At 44.0% G+C, this 23,751-nt stretch overlaps 1 protein-coding gene across 3 annotated transcripts in view; it reads left to right on the top strand.

Annotated features, from left to right (window-relative positions):
- The window catches only part of ZNF76 (zinc finger protein 76), a 267,736-nt gene that overhangs the window by 185,603 nt on the left and 58,382 nt on the right, over window positions 1-23,751 (top strand). For 2 of the 3 annotated variants that reach the window (XM_085651124.1, XM_085651125.1), the window contains one exon: window positions 1,405-1,635. The exons of the other annotated variant lie outside the window; for it this stretch is intronic. In XM_085651124.1, the coding sequence (XP_085507250.1) occupies window positions 1,405-1,635 (231 nt within the window). The remainder of the gene's footprint in view (window positions 1-1,404; window positions 1,636-23,751) is intronic. 3 annotated transcript variants of the gene reach the window in all.

Genomic DNA, 23,751 nt, shown 5'->3' with positions numbered 1-23,751 from the left:
CTCCGTCAACTTCCCCCACCATCCCATCCGCCGGTAGTGTTTCCACACATTTGGACCACTTGTGTGGCTGATGAAAGAGATCACGCTCTGTTCCCATCATACGGATAGTCAAACAAGGGGGTGGCACCCATCGCCCACCTCTCAACCGCATACGCTGGGTCGCTATGGTCGTCATACCACCAATCCTTTATAACCAAGAGATGAGATGCAAAGTAATACGAGTATACATCAGCTGCGGCAAAGCCTCCGCAGTACGTGCATTGAAAGCAAGTTCAGAGGGCAATGCGAGTAATCCTTGGCCCCCCCAGGAACCCACAGAGAACAGCATTGATCTGCCTAAAACACAACTGGGGGATGTCATCGGGGTAGCTGTGCAACTGATACAGCAATTGGGGCTGAAAGACTACATTAAAGATTAACAACCTGCCCTTCAATGACAGCCGCAGAAGTGACCAGACCAGTATCTCCTCTTTTACACACTTTAATTCTGGTGCCAGATTATAAGACCACAACAATGTTGCATCTTGGGAGACATACACCCCCAAATATTTAAAGCAGCCGCTGGCTAACCTCAACCTTGGTGCCCCCCCTCATCCCCCACAGTCCCTGCAAACTCTTTTATGGGGAATACCATGGATTTGGAGGCATTCATATAAAGACCAGTAGAAGATTTTTTATGTGCTAAAATCACTCATGAAATTGTTAATGGTTTTCTTTTGATATAAAAGATGAACTATATTGACATTTCGCCTTTAGCGACGTCGATGGAGGCTTGGGTAGATACTGATTTCAAGATCTAATTGAAGGACATTGTTTCATACCCAATTTTAAGCCCTGAGGGAGCCAACTCCAAGAAACACTTGTTGGGGATGAAGGGTAGGACTGCACTACTATTTGATCAGATGTGAAGGATCCGTTAGAAAAGGGTATCCTTTTTGTCTTTCTTATCACTTTTTGATGGCCCTTAATAGATTGGTGCAGAATTCGCACACCTCTTTATGCCTGTGTTGTGGGTGCTCCAACTTGGAGATGGCCCTGGTGTGAGGAGCATCACTCTATACAGAGGTTGATTCTGGGAGACCACCTAGGAATGACACATGAAAGAGGAAGCGACCCAAACTGGCCCTGAATGTGCAGATCGAGAATACACACCACCTGACCACAGCTTGGTACCAGTTGTGCAAGAGGGCATTGAACTACAGGTCACTGTGAGAGTAATGCTTAACCTGTGTCGGAAACAGAGAGTTGGAATTGAGTATTTTATATAAAAATAGAAATGGGCTTCCTGACTACAATAGATGCATCCCTGTTCATGGAAAATATTATACATTACTTTAAGTAGCATATGTAAATGTTAAGAATGTGTGAGATAGCTCATTATAGCCTTTTTTATGCCATGTACAGGAGAAAAGCCATACCTGTGCACCATCCCTGGCTGTGGTAAGCGATTCACAGAATATTCTAGTTTGTACAAGCATCACGTTGTTCACACCCACTGCAAGCCCTACACCTGTAGCTACTGCAGCAAGACCTACCGACAGACGTCTACACTGGCCACGCATAAACGCAGCACGCATGGGGAACTGGAGGCTACGGAGGAGAGCGAGCAGGCCTTGTTTGAGCAGCAAATGGAAGGTACTTTGGGGTCAAAGGTGGTAGAACCTGGGAGTAAATGAGTGCAGGGGACCCTGTGTTGGGAATGTATGAGGAAATGTATGAGTCATCCACTTTGCTTTGAAAGGGGTCATGGTCTGTATTATCGATGTGGTACAGCTGTTGTCCCTACCACTGAAAGGCATAGTTTTTCATACTTGGTGGGAGACAGTGTCCTTTTGCTTTTCCTGTATCTTGTTTCTGACCTCCTTTGAAGCCTTTATTGTTTTCTCCTGCTTTTGTGCATCTGTTTAAATAAACACTTTAGTTTAGTACAGACCACACTGTGGCATGAATGCAGCCTAATGCATGCCACACATGGTGGTATTTACGTGAGGATACTATTTAGTTAGATTATATCTAAGAAAAGATTCCCTGTCCATGAAGGACGATGCCCCAGAAACTTAACGTTAATTCTAACTTGACCCCTTAATTTCTCTTCATGAGCCTTGCCTGTCTTTGTGCTGGGTTTGCTATCACTTTCAAGACGAAGTGTAAGCAAGTTAATCTACTCTAAAATAAAATAAAGTATATATGAAGACTTCCCTGGTGGTAGGACCTACCTACTTTAATCTAGTCCCTAAGCTATTTTTAATAAGTAGTTAAAGTTCAACTGACCCGGCTAATCCATAGTCCTTTGGGTGTGACCATATTAAATAGCGCTATCTTAACATTAACTTGCCAAATACCTTCCTGCCATGTTTAATTAAACTAGGGAACCCCCATTAAAGTGCTACGTTGCCTGATACTTTCCCACCATACCATATTAAACCATGGAAACACCCAAGGAGTAGTATAGGAAAGTGGGTTTCTGTTGCAGTAACACCCCCCCCCCCCCTTACTTTTTGCCAGATTTCTGATGCATTTTGACTTTATGTGCCCTGGGTTCCTGCCAATCAGGTATCAGGTTCTTTCCCAAAACTGTACCTTTGTACCCCCAATGGGCACCTCTCTAGCCACATGTAACTCCTTTGTAAAAGGTACCATGGGTACCAAGGGCATTGTGACCAGGGAAGGCCTCTAAGGGCTGCAGCACGTATTGTGCCACCCTTGGAGTTCCTGTACCTTAACACATACACACCGTCATTGCAGGCTGCGTGTTTTGATGCAGAGAAAAGTGAAGTCGACATGGCACACATACCTGTGTTCCATGCCTGCAACCCACTGCCTATGGTATATAGGTAAGACACCCCTCTAGCTGGGTGCACAATACCACTGGTGATAGTAGAGTTGCATGAGCACTTAACCCCTACAGTGTCTAAGTCCATTCTTAGACATTGTAAGTGCAGTAAAGCCATAAAGAGTATATGTTCTGGGAGTGTTCGCCACGAACTCCACAGCACCATAATGGCTTTAGTGAATTCTTAGAAGTTTGGTAGCAAACTTCTCAGCATATAAAACCCACACTGATGCCAGTGTGGGATTTATTATACAATGCACTCAGAGGACATCTTAGAGATGCCTCATGAAAAACAACCAGCCTCTGGTGGGTTCCCTGACTTGTAAACACCAGCTGGCCACCCCAAGACAAGTTTCTGGACCCCTGGGGTGGGAGCCTTCGCTTCCTGAGCCCAGAAACAAAGGCTTTCCTGGGCTGAGGTCTTCACACCTCCCCCGGCCAGGAAGAGCCATCTGTGGCAGGGGAGCTTCAAAGGCCTTGCCGCCTTTGCAACGCAACCCCCAGCCTCTCCTGCTATCATGAACAGGCCCCCTTCCTGCCTCACCCCCTTTTCGTCGGGAAGACAGGCGAGAAAAATTAGAACAGCCCAGGTGTGCCCACCTCTGCCAATCCTACCCTTCAGGTGGGGGAGATGAGGTAAATCACACTCTTCAGGGCCTAGCATCTTAAAGATGGCAGGCACTCTGTAATCAGGATTAGGGATTGTACCCACTCCCCCACATGGGGTGAGCACACCAAGGGTGTAGTAACCCTAAGATCAGTAGCCCATTGGCTACTACCTAGAGACCCATTACCACACCCCCTAAATATAGTATTTAGGTGACAGTCCTGAACCCAGAAGGCAGAAACCGCAACCTACGAAGGACGAAAGAAGACGCACAGCAGAGAAGAACTGACTTGGCCCCAGCCCCACCGGCCCGGCTGCAGTTTCCCAAGATCCTGTGCCAAAATCCACCTTTTCCTGCAGCCAGTGACACCCAGAACCCCTGGGAGCACTGACTACCTTCAACATAGACCAGGGGCCAGATGTGCAACCATGGAAATAGCACCTCGCAAAGTTTTTTGCGACTCGCAATTTGCGAGGCACTATTTCCAATGTACAACAGTGTATTTCACACTGTTAGTGATTCCCAATGGGGTCGCAAATTGAGTCTCATGAATATTAATGAGCCTCTCGCAATTTGCGACCCCATTGGGAAAGGCAGGCCCTCCCAGATATGGTGGCCTGCTGGGCTTTTAAATAAAGCATTTTTTTTTTTAATGCAGCCCGTTTTCCTTAAAGGAAAATGGGCTGCGTTTAAAAAAAATATATATATTGAAACATTTTAGTTTCATGTTTTTAAGGGCCGGCAGTGGTCCCTGGGACCACTGCTTGCCCTTAAAAAATATTTTCCCCTGCATTTGCAAAGGGGAAGGGGTCCCCTGGGGACCCCTTCCCTTTTGTGAGTGCATTACCACCCTCTTGAAGAGGATGGTAATTTGCGAGTGTTTTGCGCCCACAAAACATTCTTACATAGGGTTGCGCTCGCTATTAGGAAGGGAACGCCCTTCCTAATAGCGAGTCGCAAAACCCTATTTTGCGAGTCACAAAAAATTGTGACTCGCAAAATAGGGTTTGTACATTCCCCATGCTGTTTTTGCATGCGCAAACGGGTTCGCAGACCTGTTTGCGCATGCAAAAATTGTCGTACATCTGGCCCCACATCTCCTGTGAACAGCAGCTTTGTTCAAAAGGATCTCCAAAGAAAGACTCCAAGCCTGCTGAAGACAAAGAAACACAACGCCTGGAACCACCACTGCACCCGTATCCTCCGGCCCGAGTGGCTCACCGGTCCCAGCGAGGTCCCCCAGTACTCCAGTCCATTGTCGGTCGACCCCTACAGGACTCCCCGAGGTCGCCTGCAGCCTCTGCCCGGAGACCACCTCAACCGCGAGTGACCCCCTAAGGTGAAATCCAACCTCAAAAGGCACCCCTGCATCTAGCCGCCCTGAAGAGGAGGACCTGAGGTGCACCTACGTCCCCAACCTCTCCAATTTACCTGCCCAGCTGTTGGTTCCTCCTGGAAAACTTCCTGGACCAAGCCTGCATCCAAAATCCAAAACAGGCAACTCACATTGAAAACAGCAGGGCACCCGACGCCAAATCAGCAGTCTGCACCTGGCTGACCCTGTGCCGCTGTGGGTGCACATTGTGTGCTAACTCTGACCCCCCCTTTGCCCTGAGCTTAATCTAAGGAGCTTTGCTCCCTCAACCCTGTGGCTTGCCCGAGAGCAGCCACCAACCATCGCCCCCCTAACCCCATGAGCTAACATTGGGCCTCAGCACTCTGCACCCGGCTGCTCTAGTTCTGCTGAGGGTGCTTTTTGAGTGCATCCTTGACTGTGGCGGAACTCTTGTTCTAATCCCAGAATTTAACCCTCAAGACAGTTTACTTAACTGCAAACCGATAACCTCATTTTTCTCCACAGGATTGCATTGACTGTTTTCCTCTGAAAACCGTCTGTGTTGATGGTGTTTACATGGAAACATAAGAAACTGTGGCTTTATGAAAATTGTTTTACTTACCTTTTATCTAGGAAATATCCCAGTGTGATATATATACGCACAAAGAACAATGTCTCAACTGGAAATTATTTCACGTGGCAAATTCAAAAACAGAATTAATCACAAGGAGGAATGGAAAAAAGGGGAGACCCAAAGAAATTCGTAGAGAACCAAATGTTCTTATTTGCAAGTGTTTATAATAGCACTACAGTACATTGTATGTATAAGTAACCATAAGTGGGTTATGCACTGAATGTGCTGGTGACAGTGAACGGCACAGTGACACAAAGAGGTGAACGAACATCATGAATGGTGCAGAAAGTACAACATTTATTGTCAATAACAAAAGAAGGTATATACAAGGTAAATATTTTGTTAGTTGTTTCAAGTATTTTAATTGACCACATTAGAGGCAAAAGTAACGCTGGGTGGTCTGAATTCAGGTCGTCATCCGGACCAGGTTACTTGATTTGGTGATAGTGCTGAATGAAAGGAGAAGGCGTCCCAAGCAACGGGCGTGGGAGCGAAGGCGGTCCAGAAAAAATCTGCAGGTAAGTGGAGCAGGTAGAAATAAGAGGGAAGGATGACTCTTCCGTTGGTAAAGGAATTGCTCAGACAAGTGGGTGCTTGTAATTGTAGCGCGTAATGAGGAGGCTTCTGATAGGATATAAACGAGGTCTGTGTTGATCCTCATGGGACAAAAATTGTATTCGGGTTCGTGCGGTAATGGTGATACTGCAACAGTCGCACACGGAAATTCGGCGAGCTGAAGGGAAAGCGAAGCCGCTGGTTGCCTTCAGAGCGTGGATCAGTTAATGCTCGTGAACCAGCAGGCAAAAGCAAATCGATCCGTCAGTCAGCAAAAGGTGGATGGAGCCACGAGGATCGACACAGACCTCGTTACATCCTACCAGACGCCTCCTCACCGCATGCCACAATTTCAAGCGCCTGCTTGTCTAAGCAGTTCCTTAACCAACGGAAGAGTCATCCTTCCCTCATATCTCTACCTGCTCCACTCGCCTGCAGATTTTTTCTGGATTGCCTTCGCTCCCACGCCCGTCGCTTGGGACGCCTTCTCCTTTCATTCAGCACTATCACCAAATCAAGTAACCTGGTCCTGATGGCGACCTGAAGTCAGACAGGTCGAAACGCCGTTGACCACCCAGCGTTACTTTTGCCATTGTAGTCAATTAAAATACTTGAAACAACTAACAAAATATTTACCTTGTATATACCTTCTTTTGTTATTGACCACAAATGTTGTACTTTCTGTTCGCTCACCTTTTTGTGTCACTGCGCCGTTCACTGTCACTACCACGTTCGATGCACAACTCACTTATGGTTACCGATACATACAATGTACTGTGTGTTGACACCCTAATACACCTCATACGCAAAAAACCTTTCGTTCATTCCGCTGTAAAGGTGTTTTGTAGTGATTTGTTCTTGTAACACTGTATATCCTCCTTGTGTAACAAACCTGAAAAGCTTTGCCTGAGCCCCCTGTTGTTCGTTTTTTTCCCTTGTTTATGTACTCTACTGGCTAAGTAGGACAAAGGATTGTGTCCCATTTTATGTATTGTTTTGTATGATTATATCCTAAACTTACAAGTAAATATCAGACCTCTGACCGGCTGGACAAGTCCACTAAATATAGCTACGATTGAGTCTATATTCATTCCTTTGGTTTCCATTTCACTTTCTGGGGACCACTGTTGTTGAAAACAATTGTCTCCCAAGGTCCCTGTTCGACTTCTCTTGGGTTCCCTTGTTGTTGCAGAATATGACTTAATGTTGTAGCAAAAGGCTCTGTAGGGTAGTATAGTAAAAGGCTGGAATTTGTGCCTGGAAAGCTTGCTTTCTAAAATGCCAGACTGTGTGCTCAATCAATGTAGCAGCAGGTTCCGGAAAACTTAGTTCTGCATTACCAAGCAGCAGAAGAGCTGTTGTCCTTTATATCGGTATCCACTGTGGACTAAACCTGCATACCTCCTTGTCTACCCCATGGATAGTGGAGTTGTCAATAAGCTGAGGTCTAAGTATCTAGGAAGTCAGAGTGAAAATACCATAAGCATAGAGATATCTGCACAAGAAGCTCTTTGAAGCTAAGATTGTGCTTGCTCAAATCCCTCTGCTTTGTTGTGCCCAGGAGGGAGAGATACTGGCACCTTACTAGGCAATGAATGTGCTTACGCTGGGCCATATAGTGGAATTCCTCAAAGGCTGTGCAAGTATTGTTAGATCGGAAGTTCAAAACAACTTCCTCAGAGTTCAAATATCTTACTGCAGAAAAACCCAAATGCTTTTGCAGATCCATTGGAAAAGAAAGACAGTAGTCCATAAAAGACACAAACTCTAGATTGTCATTCCTCCAAGTACTTTTCCATCTCTTCTGTGCTTAGCCATTGTGAGTTCCCAGAAACCTGGTCTAAGCCATTGAATGCTTTTCAGCCTTGGTTTGTTGTCACTGCCCACTAGGCGTGGATTATTCTGTAAAAAAAAAAAAAAAAAGAGAAAGACCAGTGTCTTTGTGTCCAAGTTGGCACTTGAGAAGCAGCTCCTGCCACCCAGAGCATTTTAGTTCTTTTCTAACATTTTTACCACCACAAACTGATTTTCCTATCATCTTTCAGTAACTCCTAGCTGGATACAGTCTACAGGCCCCCTCAACAGCTGAAGTACAAGCACCATTAAACCGTCCAACTTGGAAGGTAACTTTGTTCATTGGGCAACCCCTTATGTAACTGTACGCAGTGATGCGCTGTTGTGACTTTCTATACTGTTCCTACTTAAGTTTTATACCAACACAAACATTTTTGGTGTGAATGGTGGGAACCATTTACTTTATTTGATGAGGCAAATTACTGTTGCTCTAACTTTCCTCTATTCTTTTTTTTTCTTGAAATGCTCTATGGCCCTCCTGGTCCCCAATCAACACCTCTCTCAAAATTATTAATTTTTCTTTTTAGCCAATGTTTATTAACGTTCACATTGGCATGACAAGTTACAAAGTGTGACAGTGGTGTTTGTGTATGACCTAATGCCAATGCAAACATTTTCCAAAGTAAAAAATAAAACCAAAAAAAATATCAAGGAAACAACTGCAACATTCACAAATTGTCCCCGCTGCCCCTCCCTCATCTAGCTAATGGCCATTATTATTGTTTAGCTTTTATTGCAAAAGCTGTCAACTTTGGCCATATATCTAAGGTCTGGCTTTTGGAAGGCCCATTTAGGATTAGTTTTAAACTCTAATAATATTCTATATATCTGTGAGTTAAGACCTTTTTTGGACATTAAACTGGCAAGAAGCCTCTCGAAGAGTGTTTTTTCTCTTGTAGCAGGCATCTCGGAATTCCACATGCAGTATCTAATCTCTGAGCTGGCATATTGCAAAGTTCAGTTCTTTTAGCCAAAAATCCAGTTTACATTGGATAAATAATTTGAATGACCTGTTACGGAACATGTTTGAAATGAGTTGACATCCGCCCCTCATTCCATTTATCGAAGGGGTCTTGTAGCTCTGGGAAAAATTCTTGGTTAAACTGAACGGGGGTGTATGGTAACTGGAAAAAGGTAAGATGTCTTCTTCTAGTCAGGTTGTCCCAGATGTTTAATTTTGTTCTAGTAGGAGTGTTCAATCATGTGTTTTGCAATATGTGTGTTCTCCATTGCCAAATTAAGTCCCATATGACTCATTCTCACCCTCTCCATGCGGATCTATTGAATTTTCTTTTCCTCTTTTCACCCTTCTGTTGCTCTCAGTTGTGCTGCCATGTAATATAAGCTGAAGCCTGGTATTGCCAAACTTTTCTGTTTGCTCCTGTGTAGCAATTTAATAGGTACTCTAGGTTGGGCACCCTTCCATATAAATCTATTAATTGCATCTTGTAGGGCTACAAAGAATTCCTCTCGACTTGGAGTGGGGGCGCCTTACCGAGGTAGAGGACCCCATGAAGGACATTCATTTTAATTATATTGATTTATCCCATCCAAGATGGGAATAGAGGGGTCCACTGTGTTCAGGTTCTGTTTAGTTTATTTATGCTCAAGAGATAATTTGAGATCCTGTATGTGTGGTGTGATATTAACCCCCAAGTACTCAACGTGCATTGTAGACCATCTAAAGAGGAATCTATTTCACAACATATTTACTTGATCTGTTGGTAGAGCTATATTCAAAATTTCTGATTGTTTTATTTATTTTGTACCCCACCTATTATGCGAAGTTTAATTGTATAAGCAATCCTTCTAGGGGGTCGAGATAGGTCTGCTAATATGAGGTAATATCAGCAAAGAGCCCTAATGTATGTGTTTCTGCTCTAAATTGGATTAATTGTATATCCTCTGATTGCTTAATATGAGAGGCTAGGGGCTTAAAGATTAGAGCTCATTAATGGCGAAGCAGGGGACACCCATAATGAGTCCCCTGACCCCAATTGGAATAACTGGGATACCTGGCCATTAAGTTTTACACAGGCCCTAGTAGTGTGATAATTAGCCATAATTTTAGCGACAAATCTAGGCAGCAGGCCCACACCTTCCGAGACCAGTCACATTAAGTGCCAGTCCACACGTTTGAAGTCCTTTTCTCCTCTTAAATTTCATATATGTGCTTGTTCTTTACTTTTTGATAAGATGAACTACCCTATTATCATGTGCCTGTCTTTCCCTAATAGAACCTGACTGCTTTGGGTGAATAATCCAGAGAAAGAGGTCCTCCAACTTATTCTCTGGGATTTTCGTGTGTAATTTAGCATCAAGATTCAATAGAGCAATGTGCCTGTAGGAGGCACATTTCTGTGTATCTTTACCTGGTTTTAAGATCACAGTTATGACTGCTTCTGTCATGGAGGGCGTCACTGTTCTGAAAAGCAAATGTGTTGAATAAAGATTTTTTTTATTTTAGTTGTGTTTTTTTCCCTCCAAATTCTGTTCTTGCAATTTTACTCCCACAGGAGTACTTCATGGAACAACAGCTTCAGGGTATAGAGTATAACTTCTATTCGGTTATTGACATTCAGTTTGTTCATATCGTATTATATCTAACACTTTACAGATTGCGTCTCATCTGTTGTATTCATCTGTTACAGATCTTTTTTCTCTTATCATAAACTTTAGCCAATATATTTTATATAACAAACCTCAACAATAACTCCCCAGTGTTGAATAAAGAAGTTAGTATGGACACCAACTTACTTGGAAATGTTTTATATAAGGCCCCCTGTCAGACTGTGGGGTCCCAGGGCTTTTCTCTGTTTGATGTGGGCTAGAACAGGCTTAACTTCTTCGTTTGATATGGATGTGTTCAGTTAGTTGGCACAGCCTGGTGGGATTTCGGTAATGCAAGCATTCTTTATACAGTATCTATGAGAAGCTAAATGAAATGTTCCTGCTTTATACAAGTTATGAGAAAAATATCTACATTCCTCAAATTTATCAGATTCGGTTTGTATGAATGTGCCGTCTTCCAAGAGCTGATGTTTAACATATGATTTTTCCATTTTCTCCTTCAGTAAACAGGCAAGGTGTGGACCTATCTTGTTTTTTATTTCGTATTATTGTTGTATATTGTGGAGCAGGGTAAGTTCACCTTTGTTATGCATTTTTAACTTGAGTCGACCTCTCATGCTTGTTATTTTCCATAGGAGGGTCAGTTAAGGGGTATGGTCATATTATCGAGTTCAAGTTTAAAATCATTTTTCCAGGGTTTGAATCTCTGGGTTTCTAGGATTTGCCATATTAGAGAAAAAATTTCTGTTTAGGGCCGCCATAAAGACATTTCATATCATAACCGCCGACACCTCCCGATATTTGCAAAGGGTAAAATACTCTTCTGTGCCTTCAATAATTCCTTGTCTATGTACTGTGTCAGGTAATATAGAAGGGTGAAGCCTCAATGTCCGCAAGGAAATCTCTTTCTAGGACCTTTATATCAAATTAATGGATATTCGAACATGATCTGAAATGGAGATCTGACCAATATCTGATTTAATTACCAGCGGTACAAGTGTGTTGCTGACCAGGAGGTAGTCTATTTGTGATTATGTTCTATGGACGTGGGAGAAATAAATATACCATTGATCTGTCATGTGTTGTTCATGCCATATATCTCGTCGTTCCATAGTATGGAATATGGTTTAAAGTTTTTTTTAGAAAGGACCTTAGAGTTGCACAAAATGAGTTAGATCTGTTTAGAATTCTGATTCATGCCATTTTCAGATTTTCTGGCGGTACAGTATCTCCTCTGGCAAACTCTGCAGTCGTGCCTAGAAATTTGTCAAGAATGTATCCTGGCCTTTATCCAGGGTGTAAACTGTTGAGATCATTATGTGGGTCCTCTCCCATCTGCCCTTGTGATTTTAGATCTGCCCTCCCTATCTCTTATAGTATCTTCTATATGAAAATGTGAATCTCTATGGGTGAAGATATCCGTTGTGTTTATAGAGTGTTGAAGAATAAAGTGCTGTATGGTTGCATCTAGGTCTCATTCTTGGTTGTTCTTGTTTCGTTGTGTGTTTCTTGGAGGCAAATTATTGGCAGTGGGTTTCTAAAGAGAGATTCCCATATTAATATTTATTCATTTGGGACATTGAGGCCTTTTACATTAAAAGACTTAATTACTGCAGTTAAAGTGTGGATGGATCTGTAGCTATATTGTAATGGGTGTAAATAAGGAAATTGGTAATAAATTTAGAGTAATATTTTGTGCCGTCTGCTAAATGTTAAGCATTACAATCCATCATGTTATGCTGACCTTGTGTAGTCAGACCATCCAACTTATTATGCAGTTTTAAAACAAAAATTACTAACAAATAGAGTCTTTCTGGGACAGAGATGGGAACGAGTTCCCCATCCTCCACAACATAAAGAGTTGTACCAAATCCCACTTTGTTCGTATAGATACCTGGAGAGAGGGTTGTGGCAATCACCCAAGTACCCCGGACCCTATTCCTCCTAATTGTAACAGTGTCATCTTGCCTCTCAGGTTCTACTGTGAAGGGATCTCTGTATCTGACCCACGAAGGTGGCACAGACTATCCAGTACCTCTAGTTACATTAGTGTTCTATATCTGGGTGTGTCGAGACCAACGCTCACAATAATTGGGCTTCAAATACTAGTCCCTTCCGTCTGAGTATTGTTTACCCTGATGTTCCCTATAGAAAGTCCCAAAATGCCTTTTATTCAGGAAACGTTAGCTAGAGGAACAGTTATTTTGCTGATTTCTCACTTTCAGGTAATTTGCCTTGATCTCAATGGGGGTGTGTGGTTCTAGTTGATTTATCTGGTTGATTTATCCAGTAGGTTCTGTCCCAAGAATGTTGGGTGCAGCATCCTCTGTTTAACAAGTGGGGCATTTTGTTGTGAAATGAAAACGTCAATTTATATTTGATGCCATCAATTTTAAGTGTATCCATGATAGGATGAAAGTTTTTGTGTTTGTAAAGTATCTGAGGAAATGTCATGGAACTGATTGCAGAAAACTTTTGTACGGCGACATCTTTTCGTCTGCATGTTGCTTTTATTATCTCTTCCTTCACAGTGAATTGATGGAGTTTAGCTAGTATGTCTCTGGGACGCTTGTGCATGGAGCTCTCTGTGGTCTATCTCTTCTTTTTTGATTGGTTCCTTGCTTCTCGTAGGATAGAGGAGAACATTCTTGCTACAGAAGTCTCCAAGTCTGTTGCCTCTGCTCATTCCTGTAGGCTTCAGATAAAAATGTTCTCCCTAGGAGAGCAGTTTTAGAGTTTTTAGCACCTTGCTAATACATCTTCTGTGGTTGTTGCTAGTCTTTCGAGTTCATGTTCATACCTCACCGCATTATGGTTTTCCATCTTAGCTTCTAGGTCTGTCGTCCTTGTTCCCAAAATATCGTCTGTTTTCAAGGCTTGAAGTTTAGTGCTTTAATCTTCTTTCAAGGCCTGTATATCTCTTTTCAATGTACTTTTTAAGTTCTCTTTGAATTCTCTGTTTAACATGGCTAGGCTATCCAGCAGGTTTGCTTTCATCGGTCCCATGTTTTCAAAGGTTTCCCTTCTAGGTTGTTACTCCCGTGAGACATGAGCGAATGGAGTAGCAAGAAAGCTGAGCAGGCTTTTCTGTGCATTCGCTCATCTAGTCACCTTCACTATGAGCGCATGCAGTGTGGAGTGCACCGTTTGACCTCAAAAGGGAATCTGGCATTTTGTTTTTTTTCCCTCAATCCAATTTTAAACATTTTCTCCCTTTCCTACTCCTCCCACAATCTGAGCTTCAGCCAGGCTGGATGATTCACACAGAGTGCAAACCCCCCCTCTCCACTGCGGCCTCATTTCAATATGCTCTGTTGTCCTGGGCTCAGACAGGTCATTAATTACTTCAACTGAGATTGGGCTGGTCCAGGTGCTCCTCTGGCGCTATTCTATGGCTACACTGCATGGCCTTCATCTCTCACATTGCTGTAGAGAGCAGGATGTGGCCTTCTGCAGGACCCCCTCCTTCCCTTGTCTGCTCAGCCCACTGGGATTCATACAAGGAGAGCGCAGGTGGGGAGTGCCGTCACCTCCCCACGCTGATGTTTGGCCACATCACCACCCTGGGGGCATTCCTCTCACTGTGGGGACAAGACCTAATATCCTGGTTGTTCTTCAAGCAGGCTGATCAGTGCCCCAAAGCCACCATGTAGAATTTCAGGCCACATGTGTTTCTTCTGCAGAGATTGCGGCCACGGAGGCTAGTGGACCCCCCACCCCTCTTAGGTCTCTTTCAGTGAATCTCCAAATAGCTCACTAGGCTTATGACCTCCTCTGTCAGGTGCCTCACTGTTCTCGTATAACTGGTGGCAGCTGAAAAGCGAGCGAGACGTGTCCACTTTTGTCACCATCTTGGCACCTCCCCCCTCAATAATTTTTTAGCTCTTCACACTCTTTAAAAACTGTGAGACAAGGGTATTTTAAGCACATCTTCAGTTTGCCTCTTTTGAGCTTTCTAACTTGGATGTTGTGAAACGTCAGCCTTCCACCTTTTCTAGGCCTTTGGGATTTTTACATTGTTCTTCTGTGATTCTGATTGGTGCACAGTGGAGAAGCAGAGACTCACTGTGACTCTTGAGGGAGAAAAGGGCACCTGTCCTAGAGACTCCCTGGAGCACTGACAGAATATTCATACACAAGTTCCCTGTCCACTGTATTTTGCATAGGATCGCAAGTCATTCTCTGGAATGCAGGGACACAGAACAAGGGTACAGTAAAGACTGGTGCTGTCACAACCAAATGAGGAGTAAATTCCCATCTTGCTGTGACACATAGTTAGGAGCAAGAGCTGATTGCTTGCATGTGTGACAATGTATTGATTGTGCGTGGAGGTGAGAATGCAATACTTACTAAAAGATCAGTACTAATTTGAAAGGGAGAAATACTCTGCTGCTGACCCCACTTCAACAGCCTCTAGAGACGCTCACCTCAGCTCCCTAGGGCCACTATGAAATTTAGCAACTGGCTTGAGTGGCTGCAACACCAACTATGGACATGAGATGCATTTGCTTCAGTTATGCCTATGAGAGAAGCCAGATCCAATATTAGGGTGATGATGGCAGCCAGTAGAAATAAAAGTCAAAGACTTATTGTCAGTTAAGTCTTCCAAGAACTATAAGGAGTCCCAGAATGTACTGCAGCCTACCCAGACAAGTGCCATAAGTTGATAATTCAGATATTGCAAACAATCATCCGCAGATAATAAAGGAGGAATTGATATAATACGTTCAAACTACAAAGCTTGCTTTCAAGAAATCAAAGAAGACCTACCTTCCCTGGCAGAACAGAGTCTCTGATTTCCCCCCATCCCCTGAGTAGAGCAGATGACTACCACCATAGCAACAGGGGACATTGTTTTTTTCGAGGTCATAAAGATTGCAGGACCAGATAGCCACTACCTTGCAAGTAAGAACAGAATTCAGACAGGTTACGATATTCGCTCACCGAAGATCACGCCGGTGGTTCCACTTTTTCTCTGTAATCTTTCACTGGAAAGTGAAAAGGTCTAGAATCTCTACTCAGAACACTGAAACGAGTAGAGATGCCGAAGGTATAGATGTGGCAGTGGAAAAACTTCTATGGCAATGATTCAGATCACAAAGGGGGATGAAGCTTTTTCCGGAAGCAGTGGAGGTTATAGCAGACCTGTTACAGCATCTTCAAAAAATCAAACCCTGAGGAATCTGCACCAAATTCTTGAAAAATAGGAGTACTACCGTGGTCATATCAGCTACATATATGTACTGCTACCATTTGAGGTTCTAAAGTAGTTAAAGGAGGAGTGGGGCGTATATTGTTCATTAACATAGTGTGGTTAGATGTGGGTTCCCCTGGAGAGGTTGAAACACAGTTGGTTACATTTCGTATTTTACTTAATTTGGAGAATTTTATGTTTGTAATGCCGGAGTGGTTTGTCAACATAGTGGATGCTCCACATGGCTAACTGGCATTGAGAAAGGACTTCAGTTCACTGCACCAAAAGATGGCGTGTAGTCTATTGCACTGACATTCGCCTACTAATGAATATAATTGGGAGTGTGAACGTAAAGGGTCTACCACAGGTGCAACTTAGCCAGGCATTTTTCTGAGGTGTTAAGAAAACTCAGGTTTAATCATTAATTGGGTGAAGGGCAGTAACTGTCATGGACTGCATGACAGCTGCTACAAATATAACACAGGTGCCCAGATGCCCATCCAGGAAAAACGTCTTTTGAAACAAGCATTTGTAATGCAATAGGTCTCGCATTTGCAAGAGTTTGAGCTATTGGCATTGTAAATGACAATGCCTTTTATTTATGTGCTTTGAAAACCTGCAAGCGGTGCGTAAACACGCACTTTGTACCGATAGTCCTTGCTTACGAGAAGCAAGGCTAGCAGTAAAAGAAGCGCAGTTATTGGCGGCCTTGCTTCTCGTAAACAAAGGCTACAAGTACAGAGTGCATGTTTACGCACCTCTTGCAAGTTTTCAAAACAGATAAATAAAAGGCATTGTTATTTATAATGCGAATAGCTCAAACTTTCGCAAAAGCGAGACCCATTGCATAGCAAATGCTTGTTTTACTTCTTTCAAATGTGATGTTTGAATTTCACTTCGATAATTCTTTCTCTATTATTTTATGCTTATTTAATCGAGGTGTTCTAGAACATTGTTGCGTGCTGCTCTATAGCTAATTCTAAATTAAATTGATGTCCTGGCCTAGGCTACCTCCATGCCATATTTTCAAGATGGATTGCCACCTGTATTGCACTATCATCTTCCCCCAGGAGTGTCTATGACACACTAGCAGACACAAGGCAGCTTCTGATGTACATAATCTCCATGCATGTGCACATTTGATAGCTAGTGGGCAGCTGTCAGGCGACCTCACACTCATTCAGCAGACACTGCCCTCATGATGCTTCTTCCCAGGCAATGTACACGTTGGGTCAGAGGTGTTAAGTCTTTTCTTGAAATATCGACTGTTGCTGCTTTTTGTCCCCTTTTTGTCCTCCTTTTTCCTTGGGAACGTACCTATTGCTGGGAATACTTGCTTTACGTTTAGGGTGGTTGTTACTTCTAGCCCAGTCGTCTAAACCTGCACACTCAAGAATAACCTATGCAGGGTACTGGTGAGAATGTGCCCTTGAGAGGGGCAAATGGTTATGGCTGCATACTGTGGAAATGACGGGGGCTTCTTGCGAAGTACAACTTCGGCTTAGCAATTTCTGGTCTTGCCACTTGATAGGTAAGTACTTAAAAACAGGGACTAAGGGAGAGCCCTGGAATATGAGCAAGCTTGCTTTTATTAAGGTAATTTATCTTGGATGTCGCATCACACTGCAGCTGGAATGTTTTCGTTACCTCTAACAAGATGAAAAAACAACCTGGGCTTTTAAGGTGCCAAATGCTCACCCTCCCTCTTCCTATGCAGACTTCCCTGTGGAGCAGGTGACTCCGTCTGACAACTCGAAGTTCTCCAGTAGATTGTAAAGATACTTTCCACTCTAGGACCATGTCGACTTTTAGTAATTTTCTTAAGCAGTCATTTACTTGAAGTTATATTTAGTGTCACTTGTCAAGATAAATCTGACAGTATGTCTATCAGGTTTTCAGTATTCCTGGAGATTAATGTGTTCGAGGCATGTGGGCTGCTGAATTCATATCTGTGCATAGATCGCCGCCTAGTGTTGGGTCCGGATGTTTGCACGTTGTTGTCCTGGAAGAGTCTTCGAAGTATCACGAGATAGGTGACTCCTCCCCTGGACCACAGTGCGCATGGGCATCCTCTCCATCCTTAGATTGTTTTTTTCCGCCGTTGGGTTCGGATGTGCTTATCTTATGCCCATGCGCACTGTGGTCCAGGGGAGGAGTCACCTATCTCGTGATACTTCGAAGACTCTTCCTGGACAACAACGTGCAAACATCCGGACCCAACACTAGGCGGCGATCTATGCACAGATATGAATGTCAGCAGCCCTACATGCCAAGCACAGATGCATACTGGTAAGTAGCATATTCAATATAATGCTTACTTGGGCAAACGGGATGTTGCTCCTATTCTCAGACAACCCTACTGACTGGCCAGAGATGTACCTAGGTATCGGGTAATTAAATAAAACATGAAAGGGTGGGGGCTAAGTATGGTAGGAAAGAAGGTTGTGCCAATGAAACCGCTGCCTTGAAATCAATGAGCAACAAACACGCACAGACACTAAAAAAACACGCGCACACACACCAATAAGCATCAGACATAAACACGCACACACAAAGACACACTCTATACAGAAATGCAACTAATTAAACCCACATATTAAACACAATACACACACTTCAGAGCAGGGAAGATATTAAATAGCACACTAATCGAGTGCAGTCAATGAACAATATTCGTACATAGTGAAGACTATAAAACACAGAGATGCAAAATGAAGGCAATGTAAATAGAGGTAATACATTTAATAAGATGAACATACCTAATACATGAATTTGACGCCGGCGGGACCTGTTGAGGTGGGTGTGACTTTTACTGCCCTGCTGGCGTCCGCGGGTTGCAACACTTACAAAGTGCAGGCAGCACATTTTTGCCATGGCGTAGCAGGAATACCCCAAGGAGTGGAGGAAGGAGGTCGGGCAGAGCTGCAGATGCTGTTGGGAGTTGCCGTCTTAAGGGGAAGGGTACGTTTCCGCTGAGTGGGGGGAGGGCTCTTAATGCAAAGCTGGGATAGCAAAAAGGCCTTTAAGGAGCACGCCTCGCCGTGCAAAACAAAAGCAAGGCTGCGCCTGCTTCATGCCCGGTGATAACACAATCCACACCCAAGAGCCTTCTCTCCCACAGGCTTCGTTTCCATAAGGAGAGGTCCCGCAGGAACGCTCAAGGGCAGACAAGAACTAGCGTCATGGAGGGTGTGCAGTCTTTCTATTGTCTGCGGCCCTTCTAGTGAGACTGCTATATGTGGTGTTTTGTTTCTCAGAGTGTAACAAGGTACAAGACCAAGTACAATGGCAATGAGGAAACGATATAAGCATTCAGTGACCCTTCGGCTGTAAACTGCAGCGCTATCGAAATAAATGCCACGCCAGGATTATTGCCCGGTGGTATTGCATTTTTCATACAGGGCAACCGGGCAGTGCAATGCCAGGAGCGTTTAGGTGCTCAGCGTGACATATGCGCACTAGTAGGACGGATATTTCTGCCAATGCGTCTGCGCGTGGCCTCGTCCTGCCAGGGGCGCTTGGGGACTTATAAATTTAGAGACCGTGGAAGTGTAAGCCGCCATTCTTCGGCGCATTTTGTACATAAAAGCATGCAGCCACTATTGGCTGCTACTCGGAGGAAAAGGAAGGCGTGCGGCCGCTGTAGTTAGAGCGCGCCACGCTGCCAAAAGTAGAAATAAGTAATGTAGATGAAAATGTGCAAGTTGGGCACGTGCAGCGTCACCACTAATAAAACAAGAAAATACAAGCAGCACTGAAGAAAAAAAAACACGCCCGCGAGTGGTGCGCGCGCGCCACTGCGAGGCATATGTTTTCAATTATCGCGCCCGTGTCTGGGCACGATAATTGAAAACATATGGGCTTTGGTGTGCAACAGACACCAATAGGCCGTGGGCAGAGCAATGCGCCCGCCTTTGGCCTATTGCGTGCTCTGTTGGAACAAAACACGCACTCAAGCCCAATTACAGACCCCAAAACAGAAAACACACACACGAGCGTGTGCGATTCCAGGGTCCATTTCTGAACCCCGGACAATAGGACTCGCCTGTGCGAGCACTGCTGCGCAGTCCAACGCAGGTCACGAGACCTAAAAAGATTAATTCCACCTCGGATCCAAAGGTTCCCAAAGCAAATCTTCTCCATGGAGCTTACAAATCAAGGGGTGGTGGGGTAGTTCTCATATACAACTGGTTACACTACACGATAGCTGACAAGGTGGGTAGAGATCACGGACATTTATTCTCATGCAGGTCTTGATGGTATTGAAGATAGCTTACATTGATACATCCAGAAAGGAACACCCAGAGTGCAAGTCACCGATGTTCTGCAGGCAGCAGAGGAGGACACTGTGATAGGGGAGATTTTAATACGGATACCTCTGCCTACCGAACAGAGTGCTTAAGACAACTGGAAGACACCCATTTTTATGCTGCACTCAGAGAAGACCCGACCAAGAGACTTGAGAATGAAATTAAGATTCTAGTGGAAGGGGCTAGCACGAATGGATGGATCACCGCACAGGAAGCCGCTTTTCTGATAAAAACTCACCCGGTTATTCCATATTTCTATGCACTGCCAAAGGTGCATAAGGATCGTAGACCGCCTCTAGGGCGTCCAATCATTTCAGGGTTGGGCTCTCTGCTGGAACCATTATCCACATTCGTGTATCACTTTCTGAGGCCTTTGGTAACTGAGATGCCAACATATTTAAAAGACACAAAGGATGTCTTGCGGTTGGTGGATGACATACCCTTTGACATTGAGCAAGATTTCCTTGTATCTTTCGAGGTGGAATCATTGTACACGTGCATTCCTCAAGATGAGACTCTATCAGCCATTGAGTTGTTGTTAATGAACAAAGCTCCTGATACCATCACCCCGGTTCCTTTTATCATTGCCTGTGCCTGCATAGCAATGAAGGAGAACTTTTTTTAAGTATGAAGACCGACTCTTTCTCCAAGTCTCTGGCACATCTAGGAGGGGGGAGGGGGGGGGACGTTTTTGCCCCTAGCTTGGCGAACCTGTTCGTTCTTCAGCAACGCCAATCTGTACATTCATCATATACACTTATGGAAGCGTTATATTGACAAAGTGCTAGTGATTTGGAGAGGAGCACCATCGTCGATCATGGAGTTCAAAATGTGGTTGAATGACAGGAACCAGTATTTCAATTTCTCCTGTGAGTATAGCAACACCAGTTTACCCTTTTTGGATGTCAGGATTTTCCCCATTGATGGTGGATTGGGGACTGACCTCTACAAGAAACCAATGTCAAGGAATTCCTTGCTGTCATATCACAGTTTTCATCCTAAAGCTCTCCGCAAGAATTTGCCGTTTGGCCTATTCTTGCGTGTTAGAAAGAATTGCTCGTCTACTTCTAAATATCAAGAACATGCGAGAAATTTGACGATGCAATTACAGGCCAGAGACTACCCCAGGAAACTTGTGAGGAGATCACTGAAACGGGCAGCCAACAACCACATAGCTGCACTGATAGAACCGAGTGAACCAAAGAAAGTGAACAACAGACTTACCTGTGTGCACACATTCTGCAGCTTTTCTAACAAAATCAAGAAGACCATTCTCTCCAATTGGAAAATATTGAACATTGGGACGACACCATTGCCGCGTCCACTTTTTGCTTTCAAACGCAGTACTAACATCAAAGATCGTTTGATACATACGAGACCTAGAGGCAAGAAGACGATTGAACATGAGACCCTCTGGGGTTTACCGCCGGTGAAAGGACATTTCCCCTGTGGTTCGTGTGCAGTTTGTCCTCAGACGTCTCACACCACGGAGATAAATATTGGTATGGCCAAACCTTGGGTACTATCAAACCACACAAATTGAAATAGTGAACTGTTGAGTTATTTGATCACTTGTCCCTGTACACTTCGATATGTGGGAATGGCGACCCGTAAAATCAAAACTCGCATCTTGGAACACAAGAGTACAATTCGCTGTAAGAAATCTTCCACCTAACTGACCAGTCATTTTATTGAAGCAAATCATTCTCCACAAGATCTGAGATGGACGGTCCTTGAGAAACCCTTTATCCCAAACCACATAACAGATATCCCTACCTACCTGTTCAGACGTGAGCAACGATGGGTCCACAGACTAGATTGTGACAGGCTGGGTTTGAATGATGAGATCCCTTGGGCATCTCTTTAAGGAGGTCCTTATTTGTCCCCCAGGGCGTGTTTAAATTTGCTCAAACATATATGTTCCTGCCAAATGGTTCCCCTGTCTCCCTTCTAGTAGGCTGGATGCATACACCATTTATCACTTGAGGAACTAGCATTTACAAACAGTCTATGGGCTCAATCTTTGTACCCATGTTTTACTTTGGCCTGTATTTATATACCATCAAACGAAATCTTTGCCATTCCTTAGTCTAATGCATCGACTTTGGTGTATGTAATATACTCAGGCGGGACGATTTGCTGTTTCTCTTGTAAGTGCTGTCTTTCTGCGTTCTTTTTGCTGGCTCCATCTCTCTGCCATTAGAACTGGCTTATTATGTAACCACGAATTTCACTTTCTGTTGGCTGTGCAATGAGATTTCACTCTCTCTCTCTCTAGGGCCAATGTAACTCCAACCTCTCTCGTCTTGGCCGATTTGCCTACATATTGCAGCTTATTATGCACCCACCTACTTTACTTTCTTTTGGCCTTGCAATGAGACTAAAACTCCCTCGCGAGGTCCAATGTGATCTTTACCTCCCTCTTATGGGCTGATTTGCCTACACATTGCAGTACGCTGATCTGTGAGGGTGGTCATATTTTTGGCTGAAACAAAAACAAATGCATTCTAGTAGTTTCGCATCACTACCTCACTTTACATACTACGTTAGACAGACTGTATGCTGCACAGTTTTTTCCCTTTTCTATTTCCGGGTTTCGCCAGCCTGACATTTGGCTGCGGTGTACTACAATTCCCGATACACTTAGCCAGACGCATGCACAGCTTTTCTGTAACAACGTATGCCAAACACTTGGTAAACCTTGAATGTTAAACGTACCAGCACATTATGTAGGTTGCCCGACTGTTTCGGGTCTATTTGCTATACTTAAATAGTGTTGGTTTGGATAAAAAGCGAGATCTTAAAATCGGTTCTTCTTAGACCTGGCACGCAGGCGTTCGGAATTAGCATTCCTTCGCATACACGTGCGCAACCTCTTCTCTAGCAGGATTTCCACACCGGCTGCGTATTAGTTACGGGCACTATTCAAACGAGCGCTTTAGCTGTCGGCACTCACCTCCGGTCGCAGGCTCTACTAGAGCTCGGGGTATCGACGGACAGGTGAGTGCCGCGGCAAAGCTTTGTCTTGTTGCATGCTGATTCCAGCGGTCTTAACTTGGATAAGCATCCTTTGATTTTTATTGACGCTTAACTGAGTGTTGCTCTACATAGGCACTTAGTTATTAACTTTCCACCATGCCCCAGTTTAACCATTCTAGAAACTACATGTGCAGAGAGGTTCACTGAACATGCCCATGGGTTTTAACTATGACACATGCCAGATATAATGGGTGTTTCTGTGCTCCACCGGTTTTCTCTACTTTTCGCACCTTAGCATTCCCTGACCAGGTTATGACTTAATATTGTTAGCATGTCACCAGTAGTACAGGATATTTTAATAATAGCTGTTTTACCATTTTCCCTCCTATAGCGGTGCCCCCATCCTGAGCTGTTGCCAGGTTGAGGTAGAGTTTTTTACCCAGCAGCAGCGGGTAAAAACTTTTTGTTATCCAATTCTTCACGGATAGTAGACATTAGCCATAAGTTATATCCTCAACCTACAGGTTGTATGAAGTTTGAACGCATGATTCTGTTTCCAACAGGTAATCTCACCTTTCGGAGCAGTTGGATTCTTGAATACGTTTGGTTCTTGTATCCTTTTTTGTTTAATCACTTTTGCACTGAAGCAGCAGCATCTGTTAGGTCCTGAAGAAAGCCTTGCCCTACTTTGGGGCACTCTAGGCTGAAACATGTCGACCATTATTTTTCACCATACCACTGCACTCCTTTCACATTTTGCATTTCCGTTGCGCCCTCGCTCACACTACCCTGCTCTTCATATGTGGATTTAGAATATCCTGTACCAGTCATTTAAAAAACATCCCTGAGCTCCTCCCTCTCAGAGAGGGGTATTGTA

The sequence above is a fragment of the Triturus cristatus genome, chromosome 1_1 (genome assembly GCF_964204655.1).
Source record: "Triturus cristatus chromosome 1_1, aTriCri1.1, whole genome shotgun sequence".
Lineage (NCBI taxonomy): Eukaryota > Metazoa > Chordata > Amphibia > Caudata > Salamandridae > Triturus > Triturus cristatus.
Note: the sequence above shows the minus strand (reverse complement) of the source record. Positions and strands in the feature narration are given on the sequence as shown.